We start from the raw sequence: 21,984 nt of genomic DNA, 5'->3' as shown, positions 1-21,984 counted from the left end.
CAGCTGAAACAGGGATGTTTTCAGATATGGAAAAGCCCACTCTAAAAGCAAGAGCTGAGCCTGCCGGCCTTGCTGGCTGCACATGAGCTGCCGTGCTTGAACATGAAGAGAAAGCAAAGGCAGCACTCACCTGTGTGCTGCTCACAGAGCTGTGGCCACGCTGTGACTAGCTGCACAAGTGAGCAAGCCAGAGCTTCCCGACACACCACAGCGCATCCTCGAGCTGCTCATGTTGCACAACCCAAACGCAGCACACCTGAACAACGTCTGCCCATCCCTGTGGCACCCTTGGCAAGCTCCCATGGCTGGGAGTGCTTAGGTCGCCCTCCCACCACGGCGTGCCCCACAGTGAGCTGCTGGGCACTGATTTAGGGCTGACGGCTATCGATAAATCGAGCCTCCCTGCTACCTGCCGGGCATGCAGGAGGGCTCACTGCCAGTCCTGCCATTTGCCATGGTTCCACTGCCTGCCTGCAAAGCGGTGTTTCTAAAAATACCTTCAGTGATGTTGTCAGCAGGGGCTTGCTCAGGTGCTGGCTGGGAAACCGAAGGCGTGAGAGCTGACAAGAGGTCAGAGTCTCGCTGGGCAACCCAGGCCAGCGCAGCTGCACCCCCCAGAGGGGCACAGGGGCTGGCTGCACGGCTGCCTCTGCCCACAGGGCTCCCCACAATTTGCAGTCCCCTGAACCAGGTAGCCTCGCAGCTGGCGGAAGCAGAGCTGTTACTGTGCTGCCAGTGTCTGACCTGCCCCGAATGTCCACATTTCTTGATCCCACACAGATGTAGCTGACTCTGGGGCCACCCTGGTTTTATGGACACATCTGAATTTACAGTAAAAATTCCTGTGAGCACAAAGCCTGGCAGGCGTGAGCAGGTTAGTAGTGTTGGTCTCACTCCTCAGCCCCACGGGAGCAGAGAGAGCCGTGCAGCCACAGCTCTGGGAAGGACATCGCCTTGGAGGTGTCCTTGGAGTACACAGAAACGTACACGGCCTTATCATTTGTTGGTGGTGGCATGTGACGAGCAGCCCTGCGCAGGAGTCCCCTGCTATCAGAAAACATGATGCCACATGGCATCCTCCACCATGCTCACGACACCCCAGCTGCAGGGTGGTAAATGTGCCTGTACCGTGATGGTGGGATCACAAAGGGAAGAGCCCTAGAAAGGCTGCTGAATGTAGGCTGGCTTTTTAAGAGTTCAGCCCCAAATAACATTCCCCTTCAGGCTAAGCTGTATCTGACTGGCATATACACCAGGACGTGTCACTGGTGCACGGGGCCTCTGGGCCTCACCTTCCCCTCTTAAAACTGGCCCCAGGATGGTGGGGGCAGCTTTTTAGTGCCAGCAGCTGACATTTTGAATATTGCTGCTGGTACAAAACACCATTTCAGATTTTGCTACATGCTTATTCACTGAGTTATTTTTCTGAACTGGGGAAATTCACAGATATGCCTTGTTAATTTAGACTTATTTAATGTAATTGATACAACTTATGTGCATTGCATAATTGCAATACCATTAAAAACCTGATGCATTCAAAAGGCAGGAAATTACTTACTGGTTAAAGAGATTTACATAAACATTATTTTACCCTTCCAGCTCATAAATTAAGTCAATGACAAGATGGAATTACAGTTGCTATTGGAATGTATAAAGAAACTTTTCGTCTGTCAATATTATCGCCAAACCAGACGAAGGAACTGCACAGATAACAGTATATTTATGCAAATCATCACAACTAATTGTTCCTCGTCTCTTCAGATTTAGTATTCATGACAAGGCTGTGCATGCTGCATAAGATTTACATGAGTTACTTTCACTCTGCTGGCAACAGACTTGCTGTGCCTTAGCCTAGTCTGCATGTTTCTTTCGCAATTAGCAACCAGAGGGTGCTGAGCAGTCCCAAGTCCAGCCCATCGCCCATCCCAGCTCAATCTGAAGGAAATGCAGGTGAGGCAGCACTGGGGGAATGTACCCAGCGTTGCCTGAGCACTGCCCCCCCTTCAGCCTTCCCCAGAGCCTCTTGAGCAAGCGTATCCTGTTTAGCTCAGCAACCCCTTTAATTACCTGCACTGCTTTGCAAATCGCTTCCAAAGAAATCAGTGATATGTGCTCCTAATTAATATTCTCTTGTCCCTGGGCTTGCAGCACAGCAGCACAGAGCAATGCGTGACAGCCCTCCACGGGGCTTGGGGTGGTGGCCACATGCCCCCCAGCTCGGTGGAGACAGACAGACAGAGCAGGGGATGCTCGGCTCTGCTGCAGCTGGCAGCGAGGGAGGGTGTGGGGGAGTGCAGTGCCTTTCTTCAGCGCTGCGTTGCACCTCACCCACTGCGCTGCTGGGGGCTTTTATGTGCGCATCTGTACGTGCGTGTGCACACGTGTGTGAGCACATGTGCACACATCTGGACACATACATGTGTCCACCCCAAGGGCACTGCGCTGGAAACACGAATAAAGCTCAGCTGAAGAAAATGGGAGGCACCGCTTTGCAGCGGCTGGGAGGTTTTCCCTGTTTTTTTTTTCCTTCTGCACGCCCTGCTCTGCGCAGGCATCTGCAGCGCAGAGGTGGAGGCAGCGCCAGGATCGGCGGTGGCAGCGCTGAGCCAAGATGTCTCTCACAGTGCGGTCTGGCCCCACCAGCGGTCCCGCTCTTCCCATCCCCGGGCTGGGGCAGCCTGCCTCGGGGTGCTGCCAGGGGCGGAAGCCCAAGAGGGTGGTGCCGGGATGGAGCCATGAAGGGATGAGGCCAAACCCTGCTCCAAAAGTGCCCAGACATGTGAAATACTACAATTTAGCACAGCAGCATGGGAGGTGGAGGATGTCTGCTCGATCTCCTGGCACAACAAGAGCTCACCCCTTGCTTCCCAGTGCCAGGCGGAGCAGCGTTCCCCTCTCTGGCAGTGTAGGGCTGTGACAAAACACACCTCCCTGCTCGCCATCCCCCTGGGCTCCGTGGGCACTTTGCCTGCACAGACCTGCGAGGGACACTGCCACCACAGCACCCCTGTGCCCCTGCTCCTGCTCAGCACCCAGCCCGGGCCAGCACCCCACCTCAGCAGGGTCCCAGGCACCGGGCGCGGGGAGAGGCCAGCGCAGGGCCCACAGATTTTGGGGCGCAATGGTGACCTGGTGTGCCGCGGTGCGCTGGGGAGGCAGACTGTGGCGTGGGGCAGCACGGGGCTGCTGCTGGCAGAGGCTATCGGCATGAAGTGACCATGGCTGCATCCTGCTGCGGGGAATATCTGGTATTGCCAGTTAATTACCATTAATGAGTCACGAGTAACACGCATCTCCCACATCAGGCATTAACATGATAATCCTATGCGCTATACAGACAGGTAGATACAAATCTCACACTAGAAATGTGTTTAAAGATGGCTAAAGCAGAACTTTTTATTCACTTGCTGACAGCTGGGCCTGCCGAGGGGTCTCGGGGCACTTCACGCCTCTTTCCTTACACCCACGGGTTAGAAGCTGGATTTTTTCCCCTTGAAATCCAAGTCCTCGGGGCACCGCTGGGGGCTGGCAGCGGGGGGCAGCACCGGCACCGGGCACCTCCCGGGGACCTCGGGCCTGCGAGGCCGGCGGGGGAGACGCATTTATTTTCCGCTCACACCCCGGCTGCTCCTTCCGAGCCCGTTCCACCGCAGCCTGGGGCCGCGCCCTTCGCGGCCGGGGCGGCCCCGGGGCGCCGGGGACAGGCCGAGGGCTCGGGGCCGGGGCTGCCGGTGCGCCCCGGGGTGGGGGGGAAGGCCTCGTCCCCGCCGCCCGTCGCGGGGAGGGGGGGGGGGGGGGCCTTCAGGGGTTGCCGCGGCAACGAGCACCGGGGCGGAGCTCGCCGCTTCCGTCGCCCGAGTGCCCGGGAGGGCGGGGACGGGGCTGGGAGCGGGAGCGGGAGCGGGAGGGGGCGTCCCGCCGGCACCCCGCGCCCGGTGAGCGGCCCCGCGGGGCGGCACCGGCAGCGACACCGGTAGCGGCGGGGGGCCGGGCCGAGCCGAGCCGGGCCGGGCCGGGCCGAGCCGCGCATTCCTTTGTCTGCGGGGCTGAGGAGCGCCCAGCTCGGTTCCCCGTTAGCCAGCGGTGGGCGGCGCCGCCGGCACCGGGTTTGGGGGCCTCCTGCGGCCCGGTGCTCCCGGTGCTCCCGGCGCGGCTCCGCAGGGGCTGGGGCTGGGCGGCGGCTGGGGCGGCGGGAGGGCTGCCGGGGCTGCCCGTAGTCCCGGAGTTTAAAACAAAGCAAAGCCCGGGCGGCCTGGAAGGGGTGCGGAGAGGAGCACGTTAATTACAGGCACGGTTTATGTAACATCCGCTGGGTGCGCTCGGCGAGCCCGGGGCTTTCTGTGCAGCGTCCCCAGGAGTAAAATCCGCACCGAGGCAACTTGGCACGGGGCTGGGAAGCGGCGGGGACGTTACCGCTTCCAGGGCTCGCTCCGGCGCTGTCCCCTGGGCTTTGGAGTACCTGCGGCCGGAGCCACGGGCAGCCTGAGCTGGATTTCCTCGCGCTTCCCCGCAGGCGCCGCGGTGTCGCAGTGCCCGGGACCCCCGTGCCATGCTCACAGCCCGCAGGAGCTGGGCTCCGGGACCCGCCGCCTCTGCGGGAGCTGCGTGGAAACGGGACCCTCGGCCAGACGGTGAGTGCCGCGCCGCCGCTCGTCCTGCCCGTCGGGCTCAGCCCGCCCGCGCTCACGCCCTTTCTCACACTTGGGCAAGGAGAGGCCGGGAACCAGCAAGCCTGCATTTTTCACATTGCTTTCTAGCTCGGGCCGGGGGGTTGAGAAACGGACTCGGAAGCGGGCGCGAGCTTTCGGCAAGGCAGAGGGTGAGCGGAGGGGTGCCTCGGTTCCCTCCCGGCCCACGAGTAGGAAGCCTGGGCAGAAAGGTTAATGTTTAAAATGTAAGAAAGAGACAGGGGCAAAACACGGCAGGAAACGTGCAGGGCCCCAGCTCAGCCTTCGGCTCGCCTCCTTGGAAGGGCTCGCCGTGCCCCCGCGGCGAGCAGACCACATAGGTGAGTTCGGCCCGACGCTCTCTCCCCAAAAAGCTGAGCCACCGTGCAGGCGGGCGGCTGCGTGCTGGGGCCTGCAGCCACCGTCAGGGACAGCTCTTCCCATGCCGTGGTCCTGGCTTTCCACAAAGGGGCTGAAACGCCCGCGTCCTCAGGGCTTTGTGCTGCTGAGTGCTGGCGGTGGTTTAGCCGGGCACCGCTTGCTCGAAGGCGCAGGGATGCTGCTGGGACGGCCGCGGCTGTGCCCGTCGGGGCATCGAGGTGCTGGACATGGGGCTTCTCGTCCTTCCCGTGAGCGCTGGCTGCGGCTGCCTCTTCCCGTGCCTGGCCGAAGGCAGGGACGTGAGCTCAGTGCGTGCCTTCGCCTTTTGTCTGGGCGTCTGCAAGCACTTTTGAAATGCTCAGTTTTCACAGCATGGATGAAATGTTATGGCTAATTAGAGACAAAGATGAAGTGCAGACTGATGAACTGAAAGGCCAAGCACTTCTCCATCCAGACACTGCTTCCAACTGTGGCCCAAGTGCCTCCTGATGATTTTAGGGGAGAAACTGCATTAGTGGGGTTTTACCTGATTTTTTCCTGCCAGCCGGAGAAGCTGTTTGGCTGCCTGCAGCAGGGGTGCTTGAGGCTGGTGGGTGGGAGGATGCTGGCAGGTGGTTTTGGCTCGGGGCCCTCTTCACTCCTGGGAGTACCCTGCTGTGGGTGTGCAGGGTCCCCAAGGTATTTGAAGAGATTCCCTTCCCCTGGCCTCAGCACCATGGCCTTGCCATGGCTTAGTCCTTGCCAGTCACTTTTCCTGTAGCAGATGAGCACATGGACAGCAAAAAAAAAACTCCTTGAGATCTTGTTTTCCTTCTGATTGACTCAAACACTGCCACCGTGCCTCCTCTTGGGCTTGGTTGCATGACAAATAAAAAAACATTGGGGGCAGTGGAGTGAGCTCACCCTGGCAGGGTCCGTCTGTCCGGTTTTGGTGATGCAAACTGGGTTTGGCAGCTTTTCAGAGATAGCGTCACAGGAAGCCAAGTGACTGGACAAGGGGCAGAGGTGGGAAGGGGATGCCGGTGTCCCTGGTGTCCTGGGGGGGCTGCTGGCAGAGGACAGGTCAGGCATCTGGGGCACTGCAAGGTGGAGCTTGCCTGGGTCTGTCTTCCCTGCAGAGCTCTGTAAGGATGCAGGAGGACACAGCCTGAATCTCCATTACTGCTGTACAAGTTGTTGGCAACCAGTCTTACCCTGAAGGGCTCATTTCTCTATTTAACACTGCCAACATTTTTAGTATCACTGAGGGCTTTTATGGCACTTGTTTTCTCGAAGAGGCACATGCAGCAAGGAGCCAGCGAGGAGCCTGGCTGCTCGGCGCTGCCCAGCTCCTGCCACCCAGCACCCACAGTGGGGGCTGCCAAGCCTGGTGGGGCTCTCAGCCGCTGTCCCCCACAGGTGGCTGCGGGGAGCACCCGTGCAGGTCTCCCCTTTCCAGTACAGTGCGGGCTGGCAGAGCACAGCTGGGGCAGACAGACCGTGTCTGTCCCTGTGGGATGTCCACCCTTGGGTAACTTTTTGCCCTGTCTCAGGACGCGGGCAGGACGTGCTCGTCGCTGGGAGCGAAGAGGAGTTCTCTGCCCAGGTCCCTCTGTTGCCTGTGCTGGTCCAGCATAAATTCTTTGGTGTGAGCTGGCCAGACTCTGCAAGCCCACGTGGTGTCTGCCTGGCCCTCCAGGTAAGAAGTGCTTGATTCAGTGCAGGGGTGGGCAAACACATCTCAAAAATGTGCAGCTTTCCCCACTAGCGTGAGTTCCCCAGCAGGGATGGACACCCAGACATCTCAACAGCCTGCACCTGGCTGGGCCTGGCAAACGAGCATGCATCCCGCATCCTGCCTGGCTCCACAGGGAGCGTGGATGTATGTGGCAGCTCTGCCTTTTGGGGCGGTGTGAAGGCTCCCCCCTCTCAGCCCTTTTCAGAACAATTCCTTGTGGCCCTTTGCTTTAGTCCTCACGTGTTGCGCTGGTGAGGGATGTGGTGTGGAAACAGTGTCCCAGCTCTCTGGAAAGTCTGAAGGCATTGAAAATGCTGGGGAAAATCCCAGAGTAACATCATCTGTGCTGTTCCTGGGCTAGGTAGCTGAAAGAACTCCAGGCAGGAGGGAGATCTCTGCCTGCCCCGTGCCAGTGTTTGCCGGGAGGAGGAGGAAGAGGAGAGCAGATGGAGGGCAGGCAGTGGCAGAGGACGGTGTCCTGACACCAGGACCCTGTTTATGTTGCTGTCACCAGTTCATTTTGGACTTCAGGCAACTCGTTTAAATTCTCCTCCTTTGAAAAGAAGGAAAAACACCTTGTTATCTCACACCGGCCTTGAATGAGACTTGAATTCCCTCCAGCAGAAGCCTTCTGGAGCTTCAACTGAAAGACACCTCAGAAATGCAGCTGCTCCAGTCTTGGCTCCTGCCTGGGTGCTGCTGCTGCCTCCTAAATCATTTCAGAAGCATGTTGTGTGTAATGAGTATTCACCGCGGTGCATTTGCCAGGGCGAGACGTGTTTCTTTGATGTTGCTCACTGGCAGGTGATGCCACGTGCTCCTAGATAAGATATAAGTAAGAAAAGGAACTTTTGACCGGGACAGGGGAACAATAATGCAAGCTCAGCTGATCAGCGGCATACCTTTGCAGAAGCATCCATTCCACTAAAGCTTTTTTTAATGATGGCATTAAAATTTTTTTTTCCTGCAATCCAGATTTTTTTTCCTGCAATCCAATGAATGCAGATTCGTACAATAGACCCAGATTATTTTTTTTTTTTTTACCTTCCCTGTATTCTTTTTCCCTATCCCCCTCCAGATTTCTTCTTCAGTTTTATCAGAGCTGGAAGCCATGCTCCATCTCATGGGTTGCCTCTCACTGGCACTTCGTGGCAAATGAGCAAGGGCTTGCGAGTGAGAAACGAACATGTAGTGTGACCTGCTGGTGCAGAGCCCAGGGGTGCTTGTGCTTCACGTGGGCTGGCACAATGTTCCATAAAGGCCCCAGAACTTCATGTTCAATGCTGTGTGCAAGCCACAGCCTTTTTCTAAGGCCATGTAGAATATAGACAACAACTGAATGATCAAGCTGATGGAAACAGTTGTTTATGGGCAGATCTGCAGGCAACTTGATAAGTTCATCTTGACAAAAATAGTCGGGAGAGTGGAGATGTGGAACAATCTAATGATGCTTTGCAGTGCCCAAGCAATGGGGAGAGGACCTGTGAGCGGTTTGGAAGGCCAGGCATCACTGCAGCCACCTGACACTGACATCCCCTTGAGGGGATGGTGTCCTGGGATGTCCCACACACCCACAGCAGGTCACTGGAGCTGACTGGGACAAAGCAGCAGGAGAGGGATGGAGGAGCCAGCCTGCATCGAGCCCTGTCAGGCCAGAGGGGTTGGAGGAATCGGAGCTCTGCTCCTGGCACTCACTTGCTGTGCTGATCTAATTCCGGCTTACATTTGGTTTTTGTCCCCCTCTTTCTTATCAGCTTGACTCTCCTAGCTGCAGTCACAGGTACTCCCAGCCTGCAGCTGTAGGTCAACACTACCTGCTGCAGTCAAGAGCTTTGGCTTTTCCCTGGCATGACCAGTCCTACTTTTCTGTCCTCTGCCACCCGGTCTGTGCTCATGCCTCCCAAAAAACTCAGTGAAACATTGGTTGCCAGTGGGTGCCTCAGCAGGGCCCCCACCACACACCTGGGGAGCGTACCAGATTTTAGGGTCAGGGCGATGGGGCAGCCCTGGTGGGATGGCATGGAGAGGTCAGCATGGGGTGGGCAGGAGTCACAGGAGCCTGTTTCTTCTCATGGATGCAGGTCTTGCCGGAGAAGGGCTGGAGCCCATCCCTGACGGAGGCTACGGAGGAGCCACCAGCATCCCCCCACGAGCTGGCCACCACCGTGCCAGGGCAAGCAGCCTGCACCATGAACCTGGAGAAAGCCGGTGAGGGGACACATGGGATGTGGCCAGGGCAGAGGGCCGTGTGCCTGCTGGGGGGGGACACACGTTGGGCGGCTCTCCCCATCCCGTGTGCAAACAGGAGCGCAGCAGTGCTCCCCAGGTGAGGGGGCTGTCTCTCGATGACGATCCAACACCAGCCAGCACCTTGCGTGCTGGATGCCACCAGGTGCCCGATGGATTATTTAGTCAGGTCAACGGAGCAAAAATAGTGCTATTTCCTCTCTTCTAAGGAAAATTTGGGGTCAGAAAGTAACGTGGGGTGTTCCCCATCCCATTCTCTCCTTTCCATGTGGTCATTTGTTCCCATGCGCACCCCTGGGGCTCTCAGGCTTCCCTGCCCATCACCAGCCTCGAGGTAAAGGCCGCTCCTGCTTTGCAGGGCACTGTGGTGACGATGGCTGGGGAGAAACGGCTGTGGAAATGCATGCAGCAGGCGTGGCTGCGCCAGGATGGGTTAATCCCCGTGGTTTCCCATCTCGCTCCATCAGGACTGAATTGCCCGGGCTTGTTGGGGCGCATCCTGGGAGCTGCTCCTGTGCGTGGCCCCGGTGTGGCCGGGTTCCCTCTGTGGGCAGACGGCTGGTGGGAAGGGAAAGGGATGCAGGAAGAAGGGAGCCTGCATGGAAGTGGTGTTGGGCAGAGGCCTGGAGACGTCTTTCTTTCCAAGTGCACTTCGAAGTGTGTTGGAAAACAAGAGGGAGCTGGCCATGGCCCTGTAGCTGCTGGCTCCAAGCTCGGACCCATCCATCTGCTGGTGGCAGAGGTAATGTGGTCCTGGCCGCTGTCTCTGCTCCCACAGATGCTTTTGCAGCAGCAGCGTGTTGGAGTCAACATTCAAGGTGCCCGTATAATTTTAATTTGGCTTCCATTATATTTGTGTATAATGATGCAGTCTTTAATAACACGATCACATACTGTTTTTCCACCAGCACCTGCTCATTCAGGAAAAAGAAAAAAAAGGATGTGGTGCTGCAGGATGATTCAGAGCGCGGTAGTAAAAGCAGTCGTTAACCGTGTGAGGCAGCAGTGTGTCATCACGCAGCAGGGCTGGGTCACGGCACGTCCACGCGCGGCAGCCTCAGGGGCGGCACAGACCGATGCTCTGTGCTGTGGCACAGGATGCTCTGAGGGCATCAGTGGAGCTGCTGCTGGACATGCCAAGCGTGGTTCACCTGGGATTTCCAGGCAGGGTTCATCCCTGCCTGCCTTCTCTGCAGGAAGTCCTTGAGCCTCGGCCGTGTTTCAGGGTCCTTGTGGCAGGGCACGCTGTTTGCCCAGCCAGCTGGGGTTGGTGCTGTGCATTCTGTGACCATGTCTAAGCTGTGCGCTGAGCACATCTCAGCGTGATGTCGCTCATCTCAGCGTAACATCACATCCCTCTGTCTGAAGTGCCAGCGTGCTGGCGTTTGCTTCCCTACCCCCAGGACCCCTCAGCTCTGGCTCCCAGTGTGCCGTCACACTCGTGTAGCTTTGCCGGCACGGTGGCAGGCAGACCCTGGACATGCGGTGCTCCTGTGAGTCCCCATCCTCACCACAACCCACGGCGGTCTCTCCCCGTAGGCAGTCCCTGGCTGGCTGCTCCCAACCCACCTGTGCTTGCTCCCACTGCAGGGGGCAGGTTTTGCAGTGGGAAGCGCGCCAGCCTGCCGGCCCCACATCCCTTCCCTGTGATCCAGAAGGTGGTGGCATCCATGGCGCACCTGCAGGAGGAGAAGCTGCGGCTGCAGGAGGAGCTGCTGGCTCTGCAGGAGAAACTGGCTGCCCGGAAGAGCGAGGAGCTCGCCGTCTCTGTCCAGCTGCAAGGGCAGGTATGGCATGGCTGGGGGTGTGGAGGGCACAATCTGGGTTTCCAGCTGCAGGTTGCGACTCGGTGGAGTGCAGGATTTTTGGTGCTCTTGCGTGCACCAGCCGAGGCAGCACCTTTGGCAAGAGATGCACCTGGGGCCTGGGTGAGCAGCAGGGCCCTGCTGTGGTCAGCTCACATGGTTGGCAATGATCCGGGCGTCAGGAGCTTCTGAGCAGCTTCTGTGGCTGCCCAGCACTTGGCCAAGCAGCACCGTGCCTTCCTTGCAGTGCTTGCACTGTGCTTTCCTTGCAATGCTTGCAGCCCCTAACTGGTATTACTGCGGCACTGCGGTGGTGCCAGCAAGTGCCTACAGCTCCTTCGGGGTGCCTCATCCTGGCAGGAAGGGGCTGTGCCAGCCTGGGGAGCTCTGACTCCCCACTGCAAGAAATCCGCATCAGGACAAGCTTGTAAAACCAACCCAGCAGATTACTTTTAGTGACTTTCAAAAGTCAGGAAGTGAGAAGTGACCGTGAAGGCAGAGTCGAATGCTTCAGATGAGGAAAGTGGTGAAGGGATCAGATTGTATCAAGCAGAGAGTAAAAAATATTTGAGTCAGTGCAAAATCCTCGCCATGCCTCTGTGGGCAGAAACCCTGTCTCAGCGGCGGTGAGCTGACCCCTAAATATTTCCTGCGCCAGTTCAGACGCAGCTCTTGGTGCAAGGACCTTGCTCATTACAGGGAGATTGAAATCCAGGGCTGCTAATAAAGGGATTTGCATGTGGATGTTGTGGAAGCTATTATAGTCAGGTTTTGCTTGTTCCACTGGTGTCAAAAAGGTGGATGTAATTGTCCTGGATCTGGTTGGCATAGTCTGCATGACACAAGCGTGAGCACCGTCAGGATCCGGCCCTCCATCAGCTAGCTCACTGGCGCAGGAGAGGCAGCTGGTGGGGCCGGGGACACACGGTGCAGGGCAAACGCCAGCCAAAGCACAGCACGAAACTGGATTACAAAGGCTCGGGGATGGCCGGGCCATGCCTCTGGCCGGATCTGACAGCCAAGGAGTCCTTGTTGCCTCCGGAGAGCAGGATGCGTCCAGAGATGTCCGAGGAGGTAGGGGACGGAGTGTCTTGGGGTGCTGCTCGTGCTGGGAGCAGCTCCTCACCTGCATTAGCTTTCTGCTGGGCAGCCCATGGCTGGGTGCACTGCTGGCCAGTACCTTCCCAGCTCTGTGGCTTGGGTTTTTTTGCTGTTAAAGATGTTTTTGTCCGCGAGTCTTTGGAAGGGTGGCTCTGTGTGTGTGCCTGGCGCAGTGCTGGGGCTGGGAGCACGCATGGAGAGTGGCCCTGGGGTGGCGGGCAGGCTGCTCACTGCGCCTGTCCTTGTGATGCACCCAAGCTGGAAGGGTGGTGTCCTCGTCCCTCCCCTCCCAAACACAGTTAAACTTCAGTGGGAAAGGGATGTGAGACGCTGGAGTGAGGGCTGAGATGAGGACATTAATACTTTTAAAATATCTTAATAATGTAGCTTACTGAATATGGGAATCAGGTTTTCCCACTCAATCCGTGAGGATGGGCGAGATGGTGCCGCTGTGCTTGGTGCTTGATCTGCTTCCCCTGGTGTGGAGCAGCCACCCTGCGGGGGTCCCAGGTCCCTGTGGGGGTCCCAGCTCCAGCAGGGAGCAGCCCGGTGCCGAGCTGAGCTGGCAGCACCTTTGTGGGCACACGGGGCTGCGTGGGGGGTGCTCTTCAGCAGCTGGCTGTGTTGCCGTCTCCGCAAGGGAGTGGCTTAATAACTTATCATAATTAATTACAGCACAATGTGAGCACATTTGCATTTGTTATAAATCAGCAGTTTCTAAATTATGGTCCGTGGAGGCCTGGTTGTTTAGAGAAGGCTGGTTACTCAGATGAGGCAATAACCTCCTGCTCTCTGGGCGGGGGATTTGGCAGCGTGGTGGCTCCTTGCTGCCTCTTCCAGGCTCAGGGAGACTGACTGGAAGTCTGGGGGGCAACAGCAGCGAAGTGTGCAGCCAGGTCTGGCATCCCCAGGGCAAGTTTTGGGGAGGTGGCGATGCTCCACTGTTGGTGCAGCCGCCAGCTTCGGGTACCGGGATGAGGATGGGTCCTTGGTGTGAGGCACAGAGCACACAGCAAACCCCTTGAAACAAAGTCTGCAGCTTCCTGCAAGGCCACTGGCTTTGCAAAGCGCTCACTGCAGCAGTTAATGAGTAACTGCAGTGATATTTTTTCAGGAGCCTCTCTGCCTTGTGCAGCAGGGAGGAAAGAGCTGGGAGAGATGGAAACCTCCGCTTCCCTGCACAAAAAAATAAGGATTTTCTGAAATTTGCCTGTTTTTTTGGGGGAGGGCAGGATGGTCCCCACATGACAGGCAGATCAAGTGACGACGTGGTGGGGAGCATCCTCCCACTGGACTGAGATACACAGACTTCTGGTGGAGCTCCTGCTCCCTCTTGCTCTCAAGATAACTTTCCTAGAAAGAAAAAACAGTAATAAAAGAGAAGGCAAAGTAAAACTATATTGCAAGGGCAGGACAAGGTACTTCTGGTTCTTTAAACACAGTTGTGAATAGGTCTTTATTTTTTCTCTCGAAAGATGTTGCTATTTTTTTAATAATCGTTTCTGCTAATACTCGATGTGGACAAATTATACCTGTGGTATAACTGAGAAGCAAGCCTTTCATTAACGTTTGTTTTAATCAGCTCATGTGAATCAGGCACTCAGAGCAAGGCAGAAAATTAGGGTGCACATAAGGTGCGATGCAGGATATTTGGAGGAGAAACCCTTCCCAGGGAAGCAGAGCGGGACAGCTGCGCGTTTTGGCACCCGGCAGTGGGGGCGGTGTGCCCAGGGCACAGCTCTGCCCCGTGCTGCACCCTGGGAGGCAAAACGCTCCCGAGAGAGCAGAGTGGGAGAGGGCTGGGGGCTGGCAGCGTGGGGGCTGCTCTGAAAGCAGCCAAGAAACAGCAAAAGTCCCCTCCTGGCTGACCTGGCCTGTGTTGGCAGGTTGAAAACTTGAAGGCGAATCTCCTGGACCAAGCCCAGGAAATCAGCAGGCTGCGCTCAGAGCTGGTGAGCTCGCCGATGTTGGGGTTGGTTGCGTTCCCCTTGTCCCCAGGGGTTGGGGCGGTAGGTCTTTGGAATTAGGTGCCAGCTGAGGAAGGGGTCTCGGCACCTGGGGTCGGATCAGCAGCACGACTGTATGGCCCGAACCCCTCCATGAACTGCAGTGTGGGTCCTGCTGCCATTTACACATGCGAAAGAAAGAAAGAGATTGAGGGCTGTTTGTTTCTATGGGACTTCTTTCCCGATGCAACGCCACAACTGGCAGCGCCGGGGCACTTTTGGCAAATGCTCCCTGCCACCACCCCATGGCATGCAGCGAAATCCCCCTGGTCACGGGGGGCTCCAGCCATGGGGGCTCCCTGTCATAGGCTCAACCTCTCCCCCCAGCAGGGCGGCACGGACCTAGAGAAGCACCGGGACCTGCTGGCAGCCGAGAACGAGCGCCTGCGGCAGGAGATGAAGGCACGTGAGGGGGAGCTGCGGGAGCTGCGGCGGCAGCAGGCACAGTGCAGGGGCTGCACCCACCTCCAAGTGAGTCCCTGGTGGTGGCGATGCTGGTGGGACGGCGGGCACCGGTGGGCACCTCGGCCTCAGCTGAGCTGTCTTGGGACTAGGAGAACGCCGGGCTGCAGGAGCGGCTGTCCCAGCTGCAGCGGGAGGCAGAGGAGGCACGGGCCAAGCTGGCAGAGCTGGACGTGGAGGTGCAGCAGAAGACGAACCGCCTGGCTGAGGTGGAGCTGCGGCTCAAGGACTCGCTGGCCGAGAGAGCCGAGGAGGAGGAGCGGCTCAGCCGGCGGCTGCGGGACAGCCAGGAGACTATTGCCAGCCTCAAGTCCCAGCCCCAGCAGATAAAGGTGAGCACTGTGGGGCTCTGCACCAGCTCCCCAAGCTGGCCGGGACTGTCTCCTGCCTGGGAAAGGGGAGACAGGCTGGGTGTGTAATTGTGTCTGGTGGGTGCTGCCAATCCCACCTGGCCTGAGCACGTTGGTGGTGCTGTGCTGCTCTGAAGTGCAGCCCTCTTTATAAATTAGCCCTACGGGGGCAATGCCGGCTCTGTCCCGGCCCTCAGGCGCTGCTGGACGGGCAGCCCTGGCCCTTGGCACAGCGTCTCCGGGTGGTTTCCCTCAGTACATCATCAAGACAGTGGAGGTGGAGTCAACCAAGGCGAAGCAGGCCTTGTCAGAGAGCCAGTCCCGAAACCAGTACCTGCAGGAGCAGGTGGGGATGCAGAGGCAGGTGCTGAAGGAGATGGAGCAGCAGCTGCAGAACTCCCAGAAGACAGCAGCTCAGCTCCGGGCCCAGGTATGGGTAGCCAACCGTAGCAGTGCAATGGTTGTAAACCAGATGTGAAGCCACTGCAACACCTGCCTGCATCATGCTTCACCTTGGCTGGGTGCCTGAGCATGCCATGCTGTGGTGGGGTGTGTGGTGCAGCAGTGGGTACATCACTGGCATCACCCTACCAACCCCCCTCCCAGATTGCAATGTATGAGTCTGAGCTGGAGCGGGCCCACGGGCAGATGCTGGAGGAGATGCAGGCAATGGAGGATGAGAAAAACCGTGCCATTGAAGAGGCGTTTTCCCGCGCCCAAGTGGAGATGAAGGCGGTGCACGAAAACCTGGCAGGTGAGGAGGGCATTGGGCTTGTGGGGTTTGTGGGGCTGGGGCCACCCGTCATCACCCGCGCTCGGGTTGTGCCCACAGGTGTCCGGACCAACCTGCTGACGCTGCAGCCAGCGCTGCGTACCCTCACCCATGACTACAACAGCCTGAAGAGGCAGGTCCGGGACTTCCCCCTGCTCCTCCAGGAGACCCTGCGGAGCGCCAGGGCTGAGGTGAGCTCAAGGTTGGCCCTGCTGCCCCCCTCCACACCCTCTCTCTGCTCTCCACATCGAGCAGTGGGAGTGCAAGGGGGTTGCTGAGCCACCGCCCTCGCACCCAGATCGGCCAGGCCATCGAGGAGGTGAACAACACCAACCGGGAGCTGCTGCGGAAGTACCGTCGAGAGCTGCAGCTCCGCAAGAAGTGCCACAATGAGCTGGTGCGGCTGAAAGGTGCATGGGGAGGTGGCTGATCCTGGCAGGGGGCCTGCACCCCACCCCGGTGGCCTTGGGAAGATGCTGGGTCAGGTGGTGCTCATCCCACCCAGCGTTCGGTGGCATCTCTGGGTGTTGCGGGGCAATGAGGTGCACCGGGGCCAACGCTGTCTCTGCTCCCCGCCAAGGAAACATCCGTGTCTTCGGTCGGGTCCGTCCCATCACTAAGGAGGACGGTGAGGGTCCGGAGGCAGCCAATGCGGTGACGTTCGATGCCAACGATGATGCCGTCCTTCACCTCCTGCACAAGGGGAAGCAGGTGTCCTTTGAGCTGGACAAGGTCTTTCCACCGCAGGCATCCCAGGAGGAGGTGGGTGCTGTCACCTCTGCGCCCACGTGCTGCTGTCAGTGGCAGCTCTGACATCTCGGAGGGATGTGGACACCTTCTCCTTAATGCTCCCTGGTCCACCACAGGTGTTTCAAGAGGTTCAGGCCCTGGTTACTTCCTGCATTGATGGCTACAATGTCTGCATATTTGCCTATGGACAGACAGGGGCAGGAAAAACGTACACAATGGAGGTGACTTTGCCTGGCTTTGTCTTCCTTTTCTTCCTCGGTTTCCTGTCCCACATTGCCCTCTGTGCCCTGCGTCTCGGTGCCGTCGCTTACCCAGGCTGGGCATTAGATCAGTCCTGGGGTGAATCGGGGACGTGACCATACAGAGGCTCCCCACCTTGCCCCAGCTCTGCCCGTGCCCTGCATGGTCTCTGCAGCCCCAGCTCAGAGTGGCTGTTGCTGCAGCTTCTGGGCTTTACTTCTGCTTTGCTGCATCTTAAAAAACAAACAAACAAACAAACAAACAAACAAAAAAAAATAACACACAATGGGTTGTTTCTTCCCCCCCTTTCTTGCCCAATTTATCAGGGAACCTCTGCAAACCCGGGGATCAACCAGCGGGCCCTGCAGCTGCTCTTCTCTGAGGTGCGGAGCAAGGCATCTGACTGGGACTACGCCATCACTGTCAGCGTGGCTGAGATTTACAACGAGGCACTCAGGTACGCCGGGAGCTGGTGGGCCGGGGGCTCAGGCAGCTGAAAGTTTTCTGCTGGGGGGTGCCGTGCTGCTCAGTTCTTTACCTCCACGGGGCACGGGCACGGCACTTGGGAGCCAGCTCTGCCTTGGCTGCTCATCTTAGTCTCAGGGCCTTAGGCCCTGGATTTGGCCATGTAAGGATTTTTATTTATTTATTTATTTTTCCACAGTGCATGCCACTCGTTCAAAGAGCTTGTCTGGGACCACTCCCAGCTCCCTCTCCCTTGAGCTCCTTCTGCTTATATGGGCTCCCTCTGGCTCTGACTCCTGCCTTGTCTTCCTCTGGCGGGTTTGAAACACCTCCCCCGTGCCCCTGGCTCCCCAGCCTCTGGCTGTTATATTTAGAAACTGCACACTGGGAGCTGAGAGAATGAGAAACATTTTCCTTCCCTGCCCGCGGCCCTGCCTGGATGCTGACAGTGGGAGGAAGCTGGGAGCTGCGGGGGGTGATGGCAGCAGCCGCTGGTGCTCGCTAGCGTCTCGGGGACCAGCAACGGCCCTAGCAAAGATGCCCCAAGCGTGCATCTGCTCCATGCCACATACCTAGTGGGCACACAGGAAAGCAGTGGGGACAGGGAGAGATGAGGTCTATAAATTGGTTGTGAAATATGCCAGGAGGAAGTGGCTCTGTCAGAGCTGGAAGTGGCTCCCACATAGCTGGAACAGGGTACTGGGGGCACTGGCAATGCGGGTGCACGTGCAGAGTGGCACACAGCCTGGGGGGGGGGGGCGGGACATGCCTGCGGGGCAGTAATGGGTGCTCCCTTCCCAGGGACCTGCTGGGGAAGGAGCCCCAGGAGAAGCTGGAGATCAAGCTGTGCCCTGATGGCAGTGGGCAGCTCTATGTGCCCGGGCTGACCGAGTTCAGGGTGCAGAGCGTGGAGGACATCAACAAGGTGAGGGGAGCAGGGGGGTGGCACCAAGTTACTGTGCAGCCCCCCTTAGGATGGCTTCAGGGCATGCTAGCATTTGCCTCTGGGTTCACAGCAACACCAGGAGGGAGCTGGAAGCTCTGCCGGGGTCTGTATGATGTTACCCCAGGTTCAGAAGCATTTCCAAAGTGCTGGGGAGTGAAAGATCCTAGAATAGACCCCTGGGTGGGATACAGCCAACACCCTGCCATGAGACGAGCAGCAGCGCTTTGCATGAGTTGAAGGGGTGTTAAAAATAAATATGTGGGGCCTGGGTGGCTGGGGGGGGATTAGCGGGATACCAACCACCACTGGTTCGCCCTGGCTGCCATTCACCACCTGCCTCCAATGCATCACTGGGGTTGAGGCCGGAGGAGCACTCATCGCCCTGGTGGACTTAGGCACCTTTCAGAGCTCTCTGGAGGCAGTGGCAGGTGCAGGGGCTGTGAGGGGCTTGAGGCAGGCCTGGCCTGACTGCCTCTCTCCCCCAAGGTCTTTGAGTTTGGCCATGTCAAGCGGGTGACAGAGTGCACCAACCTGAACGAGCACAGCTCCCGCTCTCATGCTCTCCTCATCGTCACTGTCCACGGCCTCGACCGCAGCACGGGACTGCGCACCACAGGTGGGTACTGGACCCGTCACCAGGGCGTCTGGGCAGGGGCTGGCAGCACCGTCAAAAGCTGTGGTGTGGCTCTGTGCTCCCAGGGAAGCTGAACCTGGTGGACCTAGCCGGCTCGGAGCGCGTCGGGCGGTCAGGCGCAGAGGGCAGCCGGCTCCGCGAGGCGCAGTACATCAACAAGTCGCTATCAGCGCTGGGGGACGTGATCTATGCCCTGCGCTCCAGGCAGGGCCACGTGCCCTTCCGCAACTCCAAGCTGACCTACCTGCTGCAGGACTCGCTCAGCGGGGACAGCAAGACCCTCATGATGGTGCAGGTAGGGGCTGGGGACCAGGGCACGCGTGGCATGGAAATCAGCTGATTGGAGCAGTTTCACCCTGCTGGGGACGGGGCTCACCTTTTCCTGCTGCTGGGCCTGATCCCTCCCTCCCTGTGGGAATGCACATGCCATCCTATCAGCATGGCCTGCCATGTAGGAGTTTCCCTGTCCCCTCTTGTCAGGAGGGCTCTGGGCTCTGGTAGCTCCATCCTTGCCCTCTGCCCCCAGCCCCTATGAATGCCTGCAGCCGCACCAAGCACTGTTGGGGGATGCATGAACTGCTGCCACCTGCTGTAGTTTTCTTGGCTATCCCTAAAGCAGGGGCAGTTGGTGACAGGGATATATGTCTGGCTGAGATGATAGCTCGGGTGCAGATGCACAGGGCTGTCTCAGGAGCGGCAGGTTAATGATAGCACGACCCCACCGTTTGTGGCATTTGCCATGCTCGAGAGCTGGGGCAGGAGAGCCTGGGAGGAGTGTGGGTGGCTAGTGGGGTGACATGCTGCTGCTCCTGCTGGCTGCAGGTCTCCCCCGCCGAGAAGAACACCAGCGAGACACTGTGTTCCCTGAAGTTCGCAGAGAGGGTTCGCTCTGTGGAGCTCGGCCCCATCTCACGCAAGGCTGAGCTGGCGTCCTGGCCCAGCCAGGAGCAGCTGGAGGTAACCAAGGTGCTGCTGGCGCCCTTCCTCTCTGGCTGTCCCTGAAGCGCGAGCTGACTGACGGCCATGTCTCATCTTTTCCCCAGGGGGACGTGCCAGGGACTGCAATATCCTCCAGCCGGGGCCATGCATCGCCCAGCCCAGGGCCACCCAGTGGCCGTGCTACCTCCATCCGCAGGAAGCTCCAGACCTCAGGTGGGTGGTGGGGCATCACGGCCCCAGCTCCACATCCCTGCTGCTCCTGACCAGCATCCCTCTGGCAGAGGAGGTTCCCCGCCACCAGCCTTGTCCCAGCCAGCTGCTGGCAGTCAAAGCCTGTGTAGTAGAGCTAGCTGATCTGTAATCAGCTCATTAACTGATGGCTAATTAGCTGTCAGGAGCCTGGTTTGGACTTCCCCAAGAGCACCCTGTCACAGCACAGGGCAGTGCAGGGTTGCAAAGCCTCTGCGGGCAGCTCTGGCTGCATGTGGGACATCCGGGGCAGTGATGTTGTGGGGCAGCAGCAGTGCCCCCAGCTAAACCTCTCTTCCCTTCAATTTCAGCCTGAATTAGGGGCAGCTGTGGCTGCCAGGTGAGTGTATGTGCCTGGGAGCCGGTGGAGGGCTCTGCTTCGGCCTTGCTTACCAGCAAGGGCAGGTGTGCTGGGCTGCACCACTTGCAGGGATGCTCGCGGGACCAGCTTACGTGGGGCCTGCTGAAACACCGCTGGCGAGGGCTTGGGCTTGGGCTGTGATGGCCATGCCCTTGGCCTGGCATGACCCTCGCGTGTCTATCTCCCCCCAGGGAAGCTGAGGCCAGTCCCTGTGTGACAGGTGCTGACTTCTAGCACCAGGCCCGCTACAAGACTGGGCTGCTTGCTGGAGAGCTGTCTGCTGGCTGGAGAGGGTGAAGGCTTTGGTGCGCTCCCCTTGCCCACCTCAGTGCCCCAGACCCACCAGGATCCGTGACCGGGGGTAGTGGCATCCCTTCCTGCCATGGCACCGCTTCCCATGAGACATACAGCTCTGTGACTTCTTTCTTGGTGGACGGATGCTTTTAGCCAGGAGCAGGAGTGGGAAGCTGCTGGGTGCTCCCTCCACCTTTCCAGCTTTTTTAGGACAGTTGTGCTATCTGGCTGGAGGGATCAGAACTGCACACAAGCTGGAGCTGGGTGGTCCCTACCTCACCAAGCTGGGATGCTGCTGCTATAGGAGCCTGGCACAGTCCCGAGGTACAGAATGAGGCATGGGGTGCGCTTGGCTGTGCTTGGCCTCCCAGAAACAAGGTTCTACCCTGCTTCATGTTATGGCCAGGCACCCACCCAGCATCTTCTGGAGCAGCACTTCCCATATTTGAAGCTAGAAAAAGCCCAGCAACTCCTTTCCCCATAGGTTTCAAGCCCTGTTGCACAAAGGTCCGTGCGTGCGCTGAACTGCTGGGGTCCCATGCTGGCCCACCCTGGGAAGCTCCAGACGGAGGGAAGAGCAGGCACGGGTCTGCCCGTGTTTTGTGGCAGCTGTGTGGTCTTAGCAGTCTTGAAGGAAGCTATTGTAAAGTTATTTAACAGTTGTCTTCTCAACAGCGATCGCAGTGTGGTCAAGGTGAAAGCGTTTGAAATATTTATATCCCGTTTACATGGTCGTGGAATGAAAAACAAGTGCGAAACAAACCTCCAGCCCAGACTTATTAGCTTACGTGTTGTGACAGCAGCTGGTGGGGTCAGGGGGGAGGCAGCACAAGAGCCTGCACCCCTCCTGGGACAGCCAGCCCTAGGTCACTTTCTTCTCCAGCAAACACCTGACTGGATCCTTCCTGCCATGGCCATCTCCTGTCACACTTCCACACTGTATTCTTTAAAAAAAAAAGGGGGGGGGGATAAATCTAGTCTTTTGTAAGAGTAGATTTTTCTATGTATTTTAATTTAAAAAACAAAACAAAACGTTTTATAACAAAACTTATATTAAACTGTTAAAGCCAGTCCTCTTGTGCTGCTGTTATTTCCCTTGAGGGTGTTTGAGCCTTGTTCTGTGAGGGCACTTGCTCCCTCCCTACTCCTGCAGCATCTCCTTTGGTGCTCTGCTGGAAAAACCCCTTAACTCCCTCCTCTTCCACCTGTTTTAGGGCAGACAGGAACTACTCAAGCCTGGCAGCAAGGCCAAAAAAAAAAAATTGCTGCTATCAGCCTCCTTTAGTTAGTGAGAGGTTTAGTATTTAACTGCTGGTCAGGCCCTTCAGTCTTCTTAAAACTTGACCATGGTTGGATGGATGAACTATCAGCTTTACTGCTGGCTCCCATATAGACACGTGGAAGCGGGTCTCCTCCCTCCTCAAACACTAGCACCTGGCTTAATAGCTTCACAGAAAAAGCACAAAGTGCCATACAAGCTTGGAGGCAGCACCTAACCTGTGCACTACTACCCTGCAACCTGCTGGAAAGCAGGTGGGGAGGAGATCTTCATCAGGCCCAGGAGAAGGACAATCCACAAATGCTGATGTTGCTCTTAG

General features: G+C 57.9%; 1 protein-coding gene across 24 annotated transcripts; it reads left to right on the top strand.

Annotated features, from left to right (window-relative positions):
* The first annotated feature begins 3,881 nt into the window (after window positions 1-3,881).
* KIFC3 (kinesin family member C3) lies at window positions 3,882-21,456 on the top strand. 24 transcript variants are annotated; one of them, XM_050713230.1, is made up of 21 exons: window positions 3,885-3,935; window positions 4,514-4,631; window positions 6,581-6,726; window positions 8,847-8,973; window positions 10,603-10,799; window positions 13,805-13,870; window positions 14,252-14,395; window positions 14,479-14,718; window positions 14,993-15,166; window positions 15,343-15,490; window positions 15,569-15,699; window positions 15,807-15,918; window positions 16,089-16,270; window positions 16,375-16,479; window positions 16,825-16,955; window positions 17,765-17,888; window positions 18,396-18,525; window positions 18,609-18,838; window positions 19,366-19,509; window positions 19,587-19,695; window positions 20,871-21,456. In XM_050713230.1, exons 2-21 carry the CDS (start codon window positions 4,550-4,552, stop codon window positions 21,041-21,043), a joined length of 2,895 nt encoding a protein of 964 aa, XP_050569187.1. In that variant the 5' UTR covers window positions 3,885-3,935; window positions 4,514-4,549; the 3' UTR covers window positions 21,044-21,456. The 24 variants fall into 24 exon arrangements, with proteins under 24 accessions (XP_050569190.1, XP_050569187.1, XP_050569189.1 ...); XM_050713231.1 differs by lacking the exon at window positions 3,885-3,935 and adding an exon at window positions 4,064-4,083; XM_035543560.2 differs by lacking the exon at window positions 3,885-3,935 and adding an exon at window positions 4,069-4,138.
* Window positions 21,457-21,984: the final 528 nt, after the last annotated feature.

Source organism: Cygnus atratus, chromosome 12 (assembly GCF_013377495.2).
Source record: "Cygnus atratus isolate AKBS03 ecotype Queensland, Australia chromosome 12, CAtr_DNAZoo_HiC_assembly, whole genome shotgun sequence".
Taxonomy (NCBI): domain Eukaryota; kingdom Metazoa; phylum Chordata; class Aves; order Anseriformes; family Anatidae; genus Cygnus; species Cygnus atratus.
Note: the sequence above shows the minus strand (reverse complement) of the source record. Positions and strands in the feature narration are given on the sequence as shown.

Excerpts from the sequence above, each read along its gene's own strand:
- KIFC3 (XM_050713230.1), top strand. The coding sequence starts at position 4,550 with ATGCTCACAGCCCGCAGGAGCTGGGCTCCGGGACCCGCCGCCTCTGCG. Across the intron at positions 10,800-13,804 it reads CTGTCCAGCTGCAAGGGCAG|GTTGAAAACTTGAAGGCGAA; the intron begins GTATGGCATGGC and ends CTGTGTTGGCAG. Across the intron at positions 16,480-16,824 it reads GAAAAACGTACACAATGGAG|GGAACCTCTGCAAACCCGGG; the intron begins GTGACTTTGCCT and ends CCAATTTATCAG.